This window comes from Corvus moneduloides, chromosome 10, assembly GCF_009650955.1.
Source record: "Corvus moneduloides isolate bCorMon1 chromosome 10, bCorMon1.pri, whole genome shotgun sequence".
Classification (NCBI taxonomy): Eukaryota; Metazoa; Chordata; class Aves; order Passeriformes; family Corvidae; genus Corvus; species Corvus moneduloides.
Window position 1 is genome coordinate 26464693 of NC_045485.1, and position 16149 is coordinate 26480841.

At 52.4% G+C, this 16149-nt stretch overlaps 2 protein-coding genes across 3 annotated transcripts; one reads left to right on the top strand and one right to left on the bottom strand.

Moving 5' to 3' along the window:
- On the bottom strand, positions 1-15673 carry GFM1 (G elongation factor mitochondrial 1). Its single transcript, XM_032118950.1, has 18 exons — positions 15540-15673; positions 14743-14895; positions 14312-14444; positions 13725-13929; positions 12931-13047; positions 12256-12406; positions 11769-11923; positions 10911-10995; positions 10130-10267; positions 9555-9656; positions 9410-9466; positions 8958-9095; positions 8196-8278; positions 3028-3190; positions 2083-2227; positions 1240-1400; positions 694-747; positions 1-428 (listed from the first exon to the last, which is right to left on the bottom strand). Exons 1-18 carry the CDS (start codon positions 15591-15593, stop codon positions 297-299), a joined length of 2226 nt encoding a protein of 741 aa, XP_031974841.1. The 5' UTR covers positions 15594-15673; the 3' UTR covers positions 1-296.
- LXN (latexin) lies at positions 3586-8510 on the top strand. Of its 2 annotated transcripts, none has more exons than XM_032118957.1 (6): positions 3586-3745; positions 4734-4796; positions 5242-5416; positions 5985-6121; positions 7173-7235; positions 7899-8510. In XM_032118957.1, exons 1-6 carry the CDS (start codon positions 3617-3619, stop codon positions 8004-8006), a joined length of 675 nt encoding a protein of 224 aa, XP_031974848.1. In that variant the 5' UTR covers positions 3586-3616; the 3' UTR covers positions 8007-8510. The 2 variants fall into 2 exon arrangements, with proteins under 2 accessions (XP_031974848.1, XP_031974847.1); XM_032118956.1 differs by lacking the exon at positions 7899-8510 and adding an exon at positions 7327-7872.
- Positions 15674-16149: the final 476 nt, after the last annotated feature.

The following is a 16149-nucleotide window of genomic DNA, read 5'->3' on the forward strand; positions in this document are numbered from 1 at the left end:
TCAAGTAAAAAATAGAATTATTTTAATAGATCTCAATTAAGACAACTCTCAAGCAAATCATCAGCCAAGTTTTAACATCTATTTGTTACAACAGCGTTAACATGTGAGCAATGCCGTGGCGATCCCCTGGTGCTTCTGACAACACCCCACAGGAAAGGCTTTAGGATAAAATTCCAAGTCCAAATCCCACTGGAGCCCACCTTACCCAGCCAGCCTGGGCTGCTTCCATGGCTTGGAAAAGTGAGCTGTTGCAGAAGACTGGGAAAAACTGTTCAGTGGACTCCAGAGGAATATGATCAGCTCTTGGCTTTGCCCTTTTTGGCAGGAAGTCTCCCTGTTGCTTCCAGGTATTTGTTGATTATTTCCTCCTGAGTGCTGGCTGAACACGGGTGGTATTTGGAGTATTCCATGGTATATTCCCCTTTTCCCTGCAGAGTTGGGAAAAGAAAGTGAGGATGGGCCACGTGCAATCCTGCTGAGCACACAGCCCCTGTCTGTGAAGTAACGCCCAGGGATCCTTTACAATCCCACCCAAACAAAACTCCTCAGGTACAGAAGGATTGTTTGGCCAGGAATTGCAGAGCTCTGGTTTGATTTTGATCCCGTGCTGCAGGTGCCATGGATGTGATGCTCCAATTAACCCAAATTTACAGAATTAAACACGTTTTAGCAAAAAGGAGCAGGAGGACTCACCTCTGTGCAAGACCTGAGCTCGGAGGCATATCCAAACATATCGTTCAGAGGCACCTACAATCCAAACATATCTGCTTGTAATAAGGTATTTTTCCATCAGTTTTTGGCTATCAGCTAATTAATCCCAATAATGATATCAAGAGTCAGTGCTGTCTATAAATAGTTCTGATTTAATGATCTGCTGTTGCAAAGTACCTGTTATTTTAATTAATTTATATTTGCAATGTGTTTGCAGCAGGAAACTGCAAGAATCTGAGAGTTTGAGTGCACCAGGAACTGGAATATCCCAAACTCGGTGATGAGTCAACCAGCAAGGTTTGAGGTATCTCCAGACATTCCTCCAAGGATAATTTGGGAAGCAGAAAGGCCACAGGGTGTGGTTGTCCTGAGCCCCCCACCCAGCAGGAAAACACAGGTTTGTAGAAGGGACATAAAAGAAGGAACGCTGAAATTGAGTTGACCTACAGCTGTATCCATATAAACTGCGGAAAACAATGGAATCAAACACCTGGAAAGGAGAGAGGTGAGGAGCAGAGCACCACAGACCTCAGCATAGAGAGTGAAGTATCCCTCCGAGCCATCCTGGCCCGTGATCACGCCGTGCCGGCGGTTGATCCCAGCTATCACTGCTCCCTGGAATTCTGAGGGAGCCATCACCTCCACGGCCATGATGGGCTCCAGGATGCGCACGGCGGCGTTTTCCATGGCTGGGGAAAGAATGGAATAAAGAATGCACCACCAAAGGTGAGCCTGGTGTAAGGCAAGCTGCTCCCATGCACAGCAACAAAGAGTTCATGGGTAATGCCAGGTGTTCCATCAGTGAGGGAAATCTGTGATCACCTACATGGAATTCCAGCTCCAGGCCTTTCAATCCTGGAACCATAACCACAGAATCACCAAGGCTGGACAACCAACCTTTGGCTGATGGCAGCGTGCCCACCAAACCACACTGTGAAATGCCACATCCACACGTTGGCTGAGCACCTCCAGGGATTGTGACTCCACCACTTCCCAGGGCAGCCCCTTGCAGTGTTTAACCTCTCCTTCAGTGAAAGACTTTTTCCTAAAAAAAGGCCCAGTTTGACCAAATATTCTCTTCCTACCCTGTAAGGATGAAGCTGGTGGTGTTGCTGTACTGAATTCTAGGGAAACAGGATTTCTTTTGTACAACCACAGGAATTATTGTGCCTCCCTCAGAGATTCTGTAAACTCTTGTACATGTTCTGCTCTATGCAACTGGCCAGACTTTGGGTGGAGGGATGGATGGAGGGATGACGGGATGGATGGATGGATGGATGGATGGAAGGATGGATGGAAGGATGGATGGAAGGATGGATGGATGGATACCCACCCCAGCCAGCAGGACCCATTCCAAGGAGGAGCCTGTACCTTGTTTCAGGGCTCCCTCTCCAGCCCTGATGAAGGAGATCTCGTTGGAGTCCACCATGTGATGGGCACCATCTTCCAGCACGAAACGCACTCCGGAGATCCTGTGTCCCGACACCAGACCCTTCTCACAGGCATCTCGGAATCCCTGGCAATGACAGCTCAAAGTCACCAGCAGGGATCTGGAGACCCTGCACTGTCAGTGTCTGGCACCTCAGTTTGATACTTTTTACAAATAAAAATCTCAGGACAAGGAAAAAATGTCCTCAGCACTTGCCTTTTTAAGGGATTCTATGGCCAAACCCCAAAAGAATGCTCTGTGTGGAAAGAGCTCTTGCCTGGAGAACAACACTTCTTTAAGACCATGGTTTTTTCAGGATTTTGCAAAAAAATCTTTAACTGTTGCCTCATGGAAAAACGAAGGAATAACTGTAGGTTATTACAGGAATTCCAAGATGTTGGTAGGTTAATTAAAGTAGTGTGTGATAAATTATACAGTGAGACAGTCACAGAGGGGATAAAGAGAATTTGGGAACTGTGGCAGGAAATGCAGCTTAATTACAGTTTCTCCATAATTGGCCTCAGAGAAGTCACTGAAAAAGTTACATATTTTGGGGTTAGGAGGAGAATTGTGGGGCCACAACCAGAAGCAGAAGAGGCCAAGAAAAAGCAGCTTGAGCAGGAGGCTCTGACTGTAAGAAAAAGAGGCACTGCAAGGGAGCCAGAGCCAGCACACACCACCAAAGAAAACACACAGCAGCTCCCGAATTAACTGGAAACCCCAGGAATGCAAGACATGAAGTAAAACCACACAACTGTGACCCTGCTGCCACTGGAGCAACGGGAGAAGCCTCCTTTCCTGGGGAAAGTAGGCACAGTAAATGTGGATGGTATTGCAGGAAAACAATGGGAATCAGGATTTTCTGTATCACAGACAGAGGTCTGTACCTTTTCCACAGCAGGCACGAACTGTTTGGGAATATTTGTGCCAATGGTTCTGTCCTCAAATTCCAGTTTGGTGAAGTCCTGTGGATCCAAGGGCTCCAGCACTCCGATCACTTTGCCGTACTGGCCTGCTCCTCCCGACTGCTTCTTGTGGGTGAACTCAAACCTAAACCCCAACAATCCCCCAAACACCATGTTACCCGTAACACAAACCACAGCTTTCTATGGAAAACATTCCCATTCTGCATTTCAGAGAATCACAGACTGGTCTGAGTTGGAAGGGAATTTAAAGGTTCCATGGGCAGGGACACCTTCCACTATCCCAGGTTGCTCCAAGCCCCGTCCGACCTGGACACTTCGAGGGATGGAGCGGCCACAACTTCCCTGGAAAACCTGTGCCACGGCTTCCGCACCCTGAGAGGGAAGGATTTACTCCCGGTATCCCACCCAACGCTGTTTAAACGCTATCCCGTGCGGCCCGCAGGGATGCGCTCCCCCGCAGCACCCGCCCCGTCCCGCGGCTCGGAGCCGCCCCGCCCGCTCCGGCCCCGCCCGGGCGCTTCCTGCGGGAGGAGGAAGCGGCTCCCCGGCCATGGAGCTGCCTCCGAGCCACTTCCTGGCCGGCCGGGCCGCGGCCGTGGCCGTGGGCTACCTGCGGTACCTGCGGGGCGGCCCCGGGCGGGGGCTGGAGCTGCGGGCGCTGCGCCGCGCCCGGCGCCAGGTGAGCGGGGAGGGACCGGGACGGGACCGGGAACGCCACGGGAATCACCCCGGGAACAGCACGGGAGCCGCCACCCCCGCGCCGGCAAGGGCGGCTTCCCAGGGAGCGGGCAGAGCACCGGGGAGCAGCCCAGGAGCCGTGGAGTGTCCCGCTTTGGGGACATCCCAACCCCCGCCGGACGCGTCCCGGTGCCACCCGCTCCAGGTGACCCTGCCTGGGCGGGGGGGTTGGACTGGATCACATCCAAAGGTCCTTTCCAAGCCCAGCCCCTCCGGGAGTGTGTCACCGCGGGGGTGACACCGGCTGTGCCCACCTGGGGGTCCCGGGAGGAGCTCGGTGTCACGGCCACCACGGGCGGGTCAGCAATGCAAACACACCCCGTGTGTCACCCGCGGTGACAGCCCCGCCCAGGGAGCCCTGCCCAGGGCACGGCACCGGGCCCGCAGGAACGTCCCAGGGAGGAGGAGGGTGCTGGGTTTGTCGGGGCCAGGACACAGCTCAGCCCTGCCCTGGGTTTGCAGGGACACTGGCACAAGAGGGGCACAGCAAACCCCCCCTCCCAAAACAAGGGTACAGCAAACCCCAGCTGCTCCCTTCTTTATAGCCAAAAAAATACAGGGCATGATTCAATTCATGATAACCTGCAAAATGGACTTAATAGAAGGAAGCACTGAAGGCTTTTAGATGAGTATTTAACCAAGCAGCAAATTCTTGGACAGAATCACACAGGAGCCCAGAAAATGGCAACTCAGGGGTGTTCAAGGTTAGAAATGAGGGTGGAGAGGCGCTGGCACAGGTTGCCCATCCCTGGCAGTGTCCAAGGCCAGACTGGATGGGACTTGGAGCAGCCTGGGATAGTGGGAGGTGGGTGGGACTGGATGGGATTTAAGGTCCCTCCCAACCCAAACCATGCTGGGATTCTCTGATTTTGTCCAGGATGCAGCCATTCAACAGCTGCCAAAATAAATTAATGTGTTCCCTGCTTTAGGACATCGATGATGTTGGGCACAAGTACTACCTGGAACTGGAGCTGGAAGATGTCCTGGACAAAGTGAGTCAGGCTGGTTTAATTACACACTCTGTAACACAGCACTTAATAACACTTGCAACTGTGTTCCTGATTTTTCTATACTGCCAATCAGGCCAAAAAAGGCTGAATTTCAACCAAAAAGGAACCCATGTACCTTCCACTGCACCACCACACAGTGCTGCAGGGATGACAAGAACATTTCAGTGTCACTCAGCTCCAGCTGAACAGCACAAGGGACATTCTGCACCCCAGCCACTGCCCTTCCATCCCTGCAGAAAGCAAATCCCCCCCTTAAACGTTCACAGAAATGCCATGAATTTAACCTTGTCTTAAATAATCACACATCTCCATGGGCCTTACTCAGAGAACAGCACCTACATAAAAATGACGTTTTTAGAAGTGCAAATTACCCTGGTTATACATGTATTTCATCAGATAATAATGCACATAATTAACTCTGCAACAGGACAGGACTGTGAACTGCACTGCTGAGGTTCTGTATCACCTGGGCAGCAAAAGCACTGCTCCAGATGTGCAGGTCACAGTGCAAGGAGAACTGAGGAGCACAGAGGAAGCAGATAAGGAGTTCTACACTCGAATCAGGAGCCTGGAAAAGGAGCTTGTGGCTGAGAACATCCCAGGTACAACCCAGGCCTTCACCCTGCTCTGAGCACCAGCTGCTGCTTTTCCCTGTCTCTTTTTGGGCTCTGCCAATCACAACCACTGCATTTATTCCTAATTCTGAATGGGACTGTTCTGGAAAAGCACCTGGCACTGTCACCCCCTCCTGCTCACTCTGAGGGCGTCCCTGGCACAGCACATCCAACACCCCAAATGTGCAACGAGGGTCTGCTCTCACCTCAACCCCTGCCTTCGAGACCTGCTGGAATTCATGTTAGGAGAAAAAGGTGGAGGATAACACCCTGGCAGTGTCCAAGGCCAGGCTGGATGGAGCTCTGAACACCCTGGAATAGTGGAAGTGTCCCTGCCCATGGCACGGGTGGCACAGAACTGGATTTAAGGTCCTTTCCCACCCAAACCATTGCAGGATTCTGTGAAGTGGGAGGAGAACTCTGTGGTGATGGAGCAGCTCTTCCAATTGCTGTGGAAGGTTGTGTGACAGGAGGGACTGCAGCAGCGAGCCCTGTGGGAGGTGATAATGTTCTGTTAACAGCTCTCTTTAACATCCAGTGTTTATTTTGGTTCCAGACAGCCACGGGAACGTTCCCCCAGAGCTGGAGCCCATCCACCTGCTGGCCTGGGCGGCCTCTGGTTACGTGATCTGGCACAATTCCACTGAAAACACCAAGTTCCACCTTGCCCAAGTCAAACACGTGAAGCAAGTGGTGAGTTACCAGCAGGCACAGAATCCCAGCCTGGGCTGGGCTGGAGGGACCTTAAAGCTCATCCCATTCCCCCCCCCTGCATGGGCAGGGACACCTTCCATAGCCCGGGTGGCTCCAAGCCCATCCAGCCTGGCCTTGGCTCTCCATGGGAAATATTTAAGAGCTAAAGACTTGTGGCAAGGACAAAAAATTAACAGAATTCTATAGATTCTCCCACTTTTCCTGTGTTCTCTTGGAGAAAATAAATTCGGAGTTATTCTTAACTCCTAAAGTGATCACCAGCTTTAAATTCAAGGCAGTTTTCCATGGGAGCCAGGAAAAAGCAGCGGGATTTAGTATTTAGAAAACCCACTCTGAACAGACACTGAACTCCCAGGAAGTTCTGGGTATGAAGGAAAGACAGAATTCCTTGTGGGAGCAGGATTTGTGAATGTTTTGCTCCCTCTGATGGCACCTTAGAGAATTCACAGCTGCTGCAGGGCTGTGCACCAGTGAGATCTCAAGGTTTTCAACTCCTCTTTAACAAATTTAAGGATAAAGGAGACAAATAACTCTTAACACAGCTGCCATCCCTCCTAGGTAATTTTGTCCCTTTTTCCCTGAAAAACATAGGAAAAGAGTCTATTCCAAAGGCCAGGGGTTATTTTGTCACTCAGAATCCCTGACTGTCACCCTCTGTAAGGCCTCTGGAGCATCCTTATCCTACTGACAGTTTTATTTGGGATTGTTTGGGCTACACTGGCACCTTGTAGAGTGAGGTGCTCCTATCCCAAAGAATTCCTGGTAGATCTGGTCTCTTTTAGGCAGGAATTAGCAGCTTTAGGCTTTACATTCAGTGTCTCCAATGCAGTTCTGGAGTCCACAGAAATTCAAACCAGGAGCTTTTAGTTTTGTTACAGTGACTGAGCTCCACCTGCTTCATTGTTAGCAGGAGCTGTCAGCTTTATCTGAAATCCATCAGGGAATTTTTGTGGTAACCACAGAGAACTGAATCACTTTTTCTGAGGTGGGAGAATCCCCAAATTCACCACTTTTCATCCTGTCTTTCCAGAAAAGAAGTGATGAAGATCTTCAGTTCGACTATGTGCTTCTACTCCACGAAATGGTGTCCCAGGTAAATAATTTTATTCCTAAAAAGCCTTTTCTGGGTGTTTTCAGACCCCAGCTGTATGAGCTCCAGCTCAGACACTGATCTGATCCTGCAGGGTGAGCTCAGAGTCCCCATCCCTGCCTCTCTCAGCATTCCAGGAACAACAGCAGCAATTTCCAGCTCTTTCTGGCCTTTCTTGGGAATGGCTGAGGTTCAAAACTGGTCCCTCACAGCCCTCCCTTGGGAGATCCCAGTGCCACAGGGGGCAGGGATAAAGGGAAGAGGCAGCTGGAGCATCCTGGATGCTGGGCTCAATCCCAGCTGGGCTGTGGATGCCTCCATGCCCCAGGACAGCACTGGTGGCCCAGTACAGAGACACCATCAATCCCAGTAACCCCCAGCAGAAACTGGTTCCCAGAACAGCATTTACATCCTGTGCTACTCTCCATCCAAATTTTGGCACCTGAGCAAACATTTTCATAGGAAACCCACAGAAAATTGGGAAGAGAAGCTCTTGATTGTAATAATCCAGGGATCTCCCTCCCAGTTCCAGCTCCGCTGCTCCCGGCGCTCCCAGTTCCCTTGGGGCATCCACAGTGGTTTAATCCCTAAGTTTTCCATGGAGAGAATTCCTGACTGGCTGGGGAGGGGAAGCAGGGGTTGTTCTCTGTGCTGTGTGCCCCACAGGAGGTGATTCCCTGGGAGCTGACCCTGCTGTGGCACCCCCAGCGCGGGGCCCGAGTGTCCCGGGATCGCCGCCAGCCCGGCCACGCCCCGGGATCAGGGAACACCTGAGCAGCCCTGGAAGCAGCTCCAGAGCTCCCACAGCTGGAAGGAGGCACAGAAGGTGCTGGGAGTGGGAATCAACCACCCTACAAAGACATTAAATTCAACTTTCCTGGATGTTTCTGATCCGAGAACTCCAAAGGGACTTTCTCTACAACAAAGTGCATCAATCCAGTAATTCCCAGCAGGAATACTCACGGCACAGGGGCAGAGATGTTCTCCCTGAAGGCAACTTTGGGCTTCCCCATGGTGCAAGGACAACCATATTCCCTCTCCATTCGCTGCAGGAAAAAACCCACAGTGATTAGGGTTGTTCCACTGGGAATTATTTATTAACTTAATCAGGATCAATCACTTTCTGGGTTGGGGGTTGGATTGATTTTTGGGGCTTTTTGTTGGTTTTTTTTTTTAATTAAAAAATTATTTACTGTCAACTTCTTTAAGACCTGCAGCTTCAGAGGCAGGAAAAGGAAACAGCATTAATTATGCTAGTAAAATTCCAGGTTTTCAAGGCAAAAATTGCTTTTCCTTCATTCTGTCAGTACTTAAGATCCATCTTTTGTGTCAGATTAAAATACAGACATCAGCTGGAATGAAACAAATCCCTCTAACTACTCCCTTCTCCCTGCACCAGCTTTTATTAGGGAATGATACATTTAAAACCACAGAAACAGAGGGTTTTTCTGTAGAAACTAATTATAATTATTACTATTAATTATAAGCCAAGGCTGCTAGAGCGAAGTGTAGTGTTTAATATATTTTTTTAATGGCTTTGATCCAAAACCTACAAATATTCCAGGCAAAATTTCCTTTTATAAGCCTTCAAAATGGAACCACTGGAGAGAAAGAACCTTCCAAAGTTAACCTTTTCCCTAAGCAGCTGGAAGGAAGAGGGAGGAGGAAGAGGAGAGTGGAAAAGCAAGCAAAAGCAGAGTCCATGGAATCTGCTTCCCAAATTACCTGGGCATAGATTTCCAGGTGCAGCTCCCCCATCCCAGAGACGATGGTCTCCTTGCTCTCCTCATCAAAGTGGATCCTGAAAGTGGGATCTTCCCTGGTGAAGCGGCCCAGGCCTTTGGAAAATTTATCCAGGTCATTCTGAAATGAATTACGAGGCAAGATTTACTCAACATCCACCAGTCATTCCAAGGAAAGAGCCTCAAGTTTTCCTATCCACTGCTGAGCACTTCTGCTCTTCGGGGTTATTTGATGGAAGATTTCTAACTCTTTATTATTCACGTTCATGTTTCTGGCTGAGTGACGCCATCCAACCCAGCCCTGAGTTATCCAAGGGATAACATCTTGGATATTTGGGATGAAACACTTTGAAACAGTGCTTAGGCTGCTCCATAAAACACAAAGCAGCAGAGGGAAGGAACTCAGGGAGAAGAGGTTGATCCAAAGGCTCCTACCTTGTTGGAAGGCTTCATAGCCACAGAAATGACGGGATCAGGGATGTGGATGGATTCCTGCATGGCCAAGGAAGAGGGGATGGTTATGACAGCAAAATCCTGGTGACTCCCAGCGCCCGAGGCAGCCGGGGCAAGGGGGGCTCACCATGGAGATGTCAGTGCTGGTTTTATCCGTGAACGTGTCCCCGCTGGCACAGTCGATCCCAAACAGGGCACAGATGTCCCCGGCATAAACTTCATTTACATCCTGAGGGAAGGAGAATTCCTGTTCAGACAACGCTGGGATAAGAGAAGCAGTGGCTGCCCCATCCCTGGAAGTGTCCAAGGCCAGGCTGGATGGAGCTTGGAGCACCCTGGTCTATGGAAGGTGTTCCTGCCCTTGGGGCTGGATGATCCTTAAGGCCCCTTCCATCCCAAACTATTCCACGACGGATTCTGTCTCTCCCTCGCATCCAAACTACACCTGGATTATTGAATATCCATAAACACTGGGTCTTAAAGCTTGGCACTGAGCTCCTTTAAAAATTCCAGCTTGGATAAAATGCCCTGCAAATCTCCCTCTTTATCCAAAGGACAAAAGGGAGGGCTCAGTTTGGATTCGTTTAGGATCAAACAAGAAGCGAAGTTGTTAAGAAGCAAACACCCTGCTGTGCTTCAGGCAGTGCTGACCCGTCCAGGATTATCCAGTGGCTGGCAGCCAATCCCTGGGGATCCACTCACCTCCATGTTGTCCGAGTGCATCCGGACAAGCCTCTGCACCCGCACCTTCTTCCCCGTGCGGGTGTTGTAGATGTAATCTGACTTCTTCAGCATCCCCTGGTACACCCTCATGTAGGTCAGCTGCCCAAACCTGCCAGCCTGCAAGGACATTCCACCAAAATCAGCTCTGAGAACGCTGGGAATCAGTCCCAGCTCCAAGCTGCACTGACTGAACGTGCTTTGAGGTCCCGTGCTACACATGGGAATGAAAGATTTTTCACAGCTTTCACCTGGCTCTGCAGTGGGATTTGGCGATTTTCTGGACCAATTTTATCCCTCCCAAACCTTCCCAACAGAGACATGCATTACCATGGAATTTGGCCAGCCATTTTCCATATTCCACATGAATCCTGAGGTGCTGCTCTCTAAGTAGCAAACAACTTACGTCCCTAAATCTCTGCACTTTTCCCTCTCTGACTCTCTCATATCCCATTGTTTCCAAACCCAGGATTTTTCCCTGAGAATATTTCAATTAAGCAAACAACCCCCTAAATGTTCAAGTTTTAACTAAGAAAACCAGGAAATATTTGAGGTCCAGAACCCATCCTAAAGTTCCAAATCGGCAGCGTTCATGGATTTTATGGTTGAAGCCATTTTTTAAAAAAGAAGTTAAATTCCAATTGAAGTTAAATATGAACTGATTTTCAATATGAACTGATTTTCAAGTCTGCTCCAGGTAAGTTTTGGTAGCCCCACCTGGACTCTCTCCATGACTTGTGGGAAGGAGCAGAGTGAGACTCACCTCCAGTTTGAATGCAAGGCCGATAAAAGGCTGGGAATTGTCACGAGCAGAGTTCAACAGGAACTTGGTTTGGTCCTCAGAATCCCTTAAAAACAGGGATGAGAGGGAGCTGAGGTTAGGAACCAACATGGGAGTCTCCTCTAAACATTTACTGGCTCTGCTTCACACGTCTTGCTGGGCTCTGCTCCCAGGGAACAGGGACAGGAGAGGGAACGGCCTCAGGCTGGGCCAGGGGAGGCTCAGGGTGGACATCAGCAGGAATTTCCCCATGGAAAGGGTGCTCAGGCCTTGGCAGGGGCTGCCCAGGGAGGTGTGGAGTGCCCATCCCTGGAGGTGTCCAAGGAAGGGCTGGAGGTGGCACTCAGTGCTCTGGGCTGGGGACAAGGCGGGCATCGGGCACAGCTTGGACTCGATCCTGGAGCTCTCTTCCAGCCTCAGGGATTCTGGGATTCACATCCAAAAGAATAAAACACCATTAACACACTTGGGATGTGCTCCCTCCTCCAGGCAGGCCTGGCTCTAAGGGCTGCCATCAATTCTAAAGAATGATCTCCCAGTCATGGCCCAGGTGTAACACTGAGTGTGTTACATCCCCAGTACAGAGAGTAACCCTCAGATGAGAGAGGAGCTCTGGACTTTGTGCCAAATTCTGGTGGCACTGTCTGATACAAATGGTAAACGATTGTGGGTCCTGTTGGGGATGTTTCCTGCTTTGAAACTGTTCCATGGAATCCTGGAACGGTTTGGGTGGGAAGGGTCCTTAAAGCCCATCCAGTGCCACGGGCAGGGACACCTTCCACAGCCCAGGCTGCTCCAAAGCCGCCCCTGGACACTCCTGCTGCTGCTGGATGCACTCACCGCTGGTTGAGCAGAGCGTAGTTCTCCACCTCAGAGGGATTGGGAAGGTATTCCAGGACAGCATCCAGCAGTGGCTGCACCCCTTTGTTCTTCAAAGCACTTCCCACGAGGACGGGGGTGAAGGATTTCTGCAGCGTTGCCCTTCGGATTGCCAGCTGGAAAATGTCCCTGTGAGCTCCTCCTGCAGCACAGCCCAGATTCCCTCCCTTTCCTGGGCTTCTCCCCTCCTGGAGCAAAGAGCTGCTCCCACAGTCCCCTGGACAGCCCCCAACACAGGGGCTTCCCACAAAACCTGCTCTCCAGAATCCTTTCCAACACAAAGCAAAACCAGCCTGGGAAGGAGCCCTGCCTGGGGGGAACTGGAGCTCAGCTGAGGTGACACGACTCCAGCGAACAGAACTCCTTCGAGAATTCCTGATGTGTTTATTCAGGAATGAGGGGACAGGGACACAGCCAGCTGAGGGCACAGCCAGCACAGGGCAGGTACCTTCAGCTGGGCAGCCGTGGGGATCTTCTCCTCCAGGAAGAGCTCCCCCAGGAGCTCGTCGGCGTTGGCCACGCACTCGATGAGCTCCCGCCGCCGCTCCGCAGCCTCGGCCCGCAGCTCGGCCGGGATCTCCTCACACCTCAGCGTCTGCCTGCACACACACACACACAGGGACCCCAGGAGTCCCACTGGGATCAGCCTTCCCACCACTGGCGTGGCCACCCTGACTGAGAACAATCCACCCTTCACGTGGATCCTGGGAAAAAATCCCCTGTGAGCATCACCGTGTTATCTCTGACGTGGGAGAGGCCTTCCCACGCCTGGCAGGAGCTTGCAGGGATCAGGACAACTTCCCAACAGCCTCACCCACACCTGATCTTCACGCCAGGGAGCCACACACGCTGCTAGATCCCCCTATGGAGCAGGCTCCTGCTTCTCCAGGTGGGAAGCGTGGCCACCACCCCTTCACAGCAACCAACTCCTGCTGCAGCCACCCCCACCCAGGGCTCCCTGCAGGCCCAGGGCACTGGGGGAGCTGCAGGGGGACCCTCAGCCCCAGCACAAGCCCAGTCCCAAATTTCCAGAGAGCTGGGTTTCCACTCTGAAGAGAAACTGCAGGAATTCCTCCTGCAAAGAGCAGCTCCAGCTAAAACAGAAGCAATTCCCAGGACTTACCCAAGTGCCCCATCAAAGTAGATTGCTTTTTCTTCAATGAGATCTATAATTCCTTTAAAGTTTCCCTCCAGCCCAATTGGAATCTGAACAAAAGCTGCATTGTGTTTCAACTTGGATCTGAAAAAGGGGGAAAACAGGAAATATTGAAGAAAAAAGTAATATCTATGTGTGTGCTCCAGGTGGTCTTTGAGCATCATCCACCTCCCAAAAAATCCCAGTGTTTTGTCCTTTGGACAGTGCCCAGATGTGCCAATATGGATAAAAATCACCCAGCTGTGGTTTGGGGCTCCAGCCCTTTGTATCCCAACAGGCACAGGGAGCAACTCCCATGGGAAAGGCAGCAGGAGAAACCAGCTGGAGATTGATTACTTGATTAGGGAGTTATTTCTCCCTTAATGAATATTCATGAGTTTATCTTATGGATCCAATTGGGCAGGGAAGAGTAGGGAGCAAGCAGGGCTCAGGAATCCAAATCACCCTGTGTCACCTCCCTGCTGGAATTTCAGCAGCACCAGGACCTAGGGAAAACAAAGAGGCTGCTTTCAAAGTGGGTCCTGATACAGTTCCACCAACAAAACAAACATCAAACCCCAGCTCTTGGTCACTACAAGTCTTGGCTGACACTGATATTTCGGGTATTTTTAGAAAGAGGAGATTGTTCTGGGTCAGATCAGGATTTAACCTCGAGTCAGGAATTCTCCAAACTGCAGCTCCCAAGAGAAGCTTTTCCAGTTTTGTTCCTAATGACCTGCCATGTGAAAGGGATTTCAGGAATCATTGTAAATGCCAAAAACCTGAGCTGCTGCACTGCTCTGGCCGGGTTGGAGCCCATCCTGTCCAGTTTGTTGATGAAGGTGAGGAAGGGGACATTGTAACGCTTCATCTGCCTGTTGACAGTGATGGTCTGGCACTGGACACCTCCCACAGCACAGAGAACCAGGATGGCTCCATCCAGCACCCTCAGAGACCTCTCCACTTCAATGGTGAAGTCCACGTGTCCTGGACAACAAATAGAAATGATAAATGCATTGGAAAGGAGCAACAACCAAGGGGATCACAATGAGTCACATCAGCTCAAGTGACAGAGCACAGGGTCATGGGATGGTTTGGGTGGGAAGGGACCTTAAATCCCATCCAGTGCCACCCCTGCCATGGGCAGGGACACCTCCCACTGTCCCTGGCCTTGGACACTGCCAGGGGCAGCCACAGCTTCTCTGGGCACCCTGTCCCAGGGCCTCCCCACACCTTCCCAATATCCCATCCAACGCTCTGCCAGTTTGAACCCATCACTCCATGTCCTGTTACAAGGGACACAAGGATGCACCGCATCCCCTGTATCCCTGAGGAGCAGCAATCCCCAGGTGCTCCCAGGTGCCCTCACCTGGCGTGTCGATGATGTTGATGTTGGTGTCCTTCCACATGGTGTAAGTGGCTGCAGACTGGATGGTGATGCCCCGCTGTCGCTCCAGCTCCATGGAATCCATGACAGCTCCAACTCCATCCTTACCTTTCACCTTAGGAGAAAAAAAAGGTTAGTTCCAGGAGTTTACTAAGAATTCACACCCCATCCCTGGAAGGGTCCAAGGCCAGGTTGGATGGGCTTGGAGCAGCCTGGGATAGTGGGAGGTGTCCCTGCCCATGGCAGGGGGTAGGATGGGTGAGCTTTAAGCTCCTTCCAACCCAAACCATTCCATGATTCTGTGATTCTGTGTGCAGGAGGGATGCTTATGGACCAAGCACCATCCCTCACGCAGAGAGGAAAAGCAGCACAACGCGGAGGTGCACAAGTCCTCGATGGGAGCTCAGCCCAACCTCGTGCATCTGCGCAATCCTGCCCGTGTAGAACAGGATCCGCTCCGTCAGCGTCGTCTTCCCAGAGTCGATGTGGGCCGAGATGCCAATGTTGCGGATCCTCTCGTTGGGAAGGACCCCCGAGGAGCAGTGCCTGCAGGAGCTCAGGAGGAGCTGCAAGGCAAGAGAAGGTCGCTGGGTCAGCCAGGAGTGGATCCAACACAGCCTGCAGGCAACGAGGAATGGGACGAGGGGAAACAGCCTGAAGCTGGGCCAGGGGAGGCTCAGGTTGGACACCAAGAGGAGCTTCTCCGTGGAAAGGGAGGTCAAGCCTTGGCAGGGGCTGCCCAGGGAGCTTTGGAGTGCCCATCCCTGGAGGTGTCCAAGGAATTCCTGGATGTGGCACTCAGTGCTCTGGGCTGGGGACAAGGTGGGGATCAGGCACCGCTCGGACTCGACGGTCCTGGAGGGCTTTTCCAGCCTCAGTGATCCTGGGATTCACTGTGCCCATGGATAAGCTGCCGAACCGCTTCCCCACGCTTTCCTGTCAGTCTCGGCGAATCGGTCACCTCAAGCCGAGCGGCCTTTCCAGGGTCACCTCGGAGCTCTCACCGCACCCCGCGCGGCCCCTCCACGCCCGTCCCGCACATTCCCGGTTTCCCTGTCCCCATCCATGTGACCGAGGCTGCTCGTTCCCTGCAGCTGCTGCGGCCCGTCCGGGGCTGCTCCTCGCCCTCCATCCCTTCCGCTCCCGGCTCCCTCCCCTCCCTCAGGCACCGTCCTCTGATGCGGGCCCGGCCCAGTCCCGCCGCCGGTACCTGGATGTGCCGCGGGCGGCCCGGGGCCAGCCCGGCCCGTAGCACCTTGAGCATGGCCCCGGCTGCGCTCCGGCCCCGCTCCCGGCTCCAATGCCGGCTCCAGCCCCGGCTCCAGCCCCGGGTCGCTCCCGCCTCTTCCGGGGCCCCGCGCAGGCGCCGCTGCCCAGCCCGGCCCCCTCAGGGCAGCGGCGGCTCCGGGCGGGAGCCCCGGGACGGGATGGGAGGGGGAGGCTCCCACCGAGCCCGGCCCGGAGCATCCTCGGGCTCATCCCCTCATGGAGCGATCCTGACCCAGCCCTGGGGATTGCGGAATTCCGCAGCTGCGGCGTGAAAGGGGCGGATTTCACCCAAACCGGCAGCGGCGGCGGGATCACAGCCCCAGGAGTTTGGGAATTATTAGGAATTAGAACAACTGGAGAGCGGAGCTCTCTGGCCCAGGGGGGTAGAAGTGCAGGGAAAGGGGAAGGCAAGGCCAGGACGTGCTGGAGGGTACTTGGGGCACAGCGACCCGTTTGGAACACGCTGTTAAATGTTAACATATTCTCTATTCCCCAGGATTAGGATAAACCAGGAACTGCCCTGCAAAGGCTCCAGGAGCAGCTCTGAAACA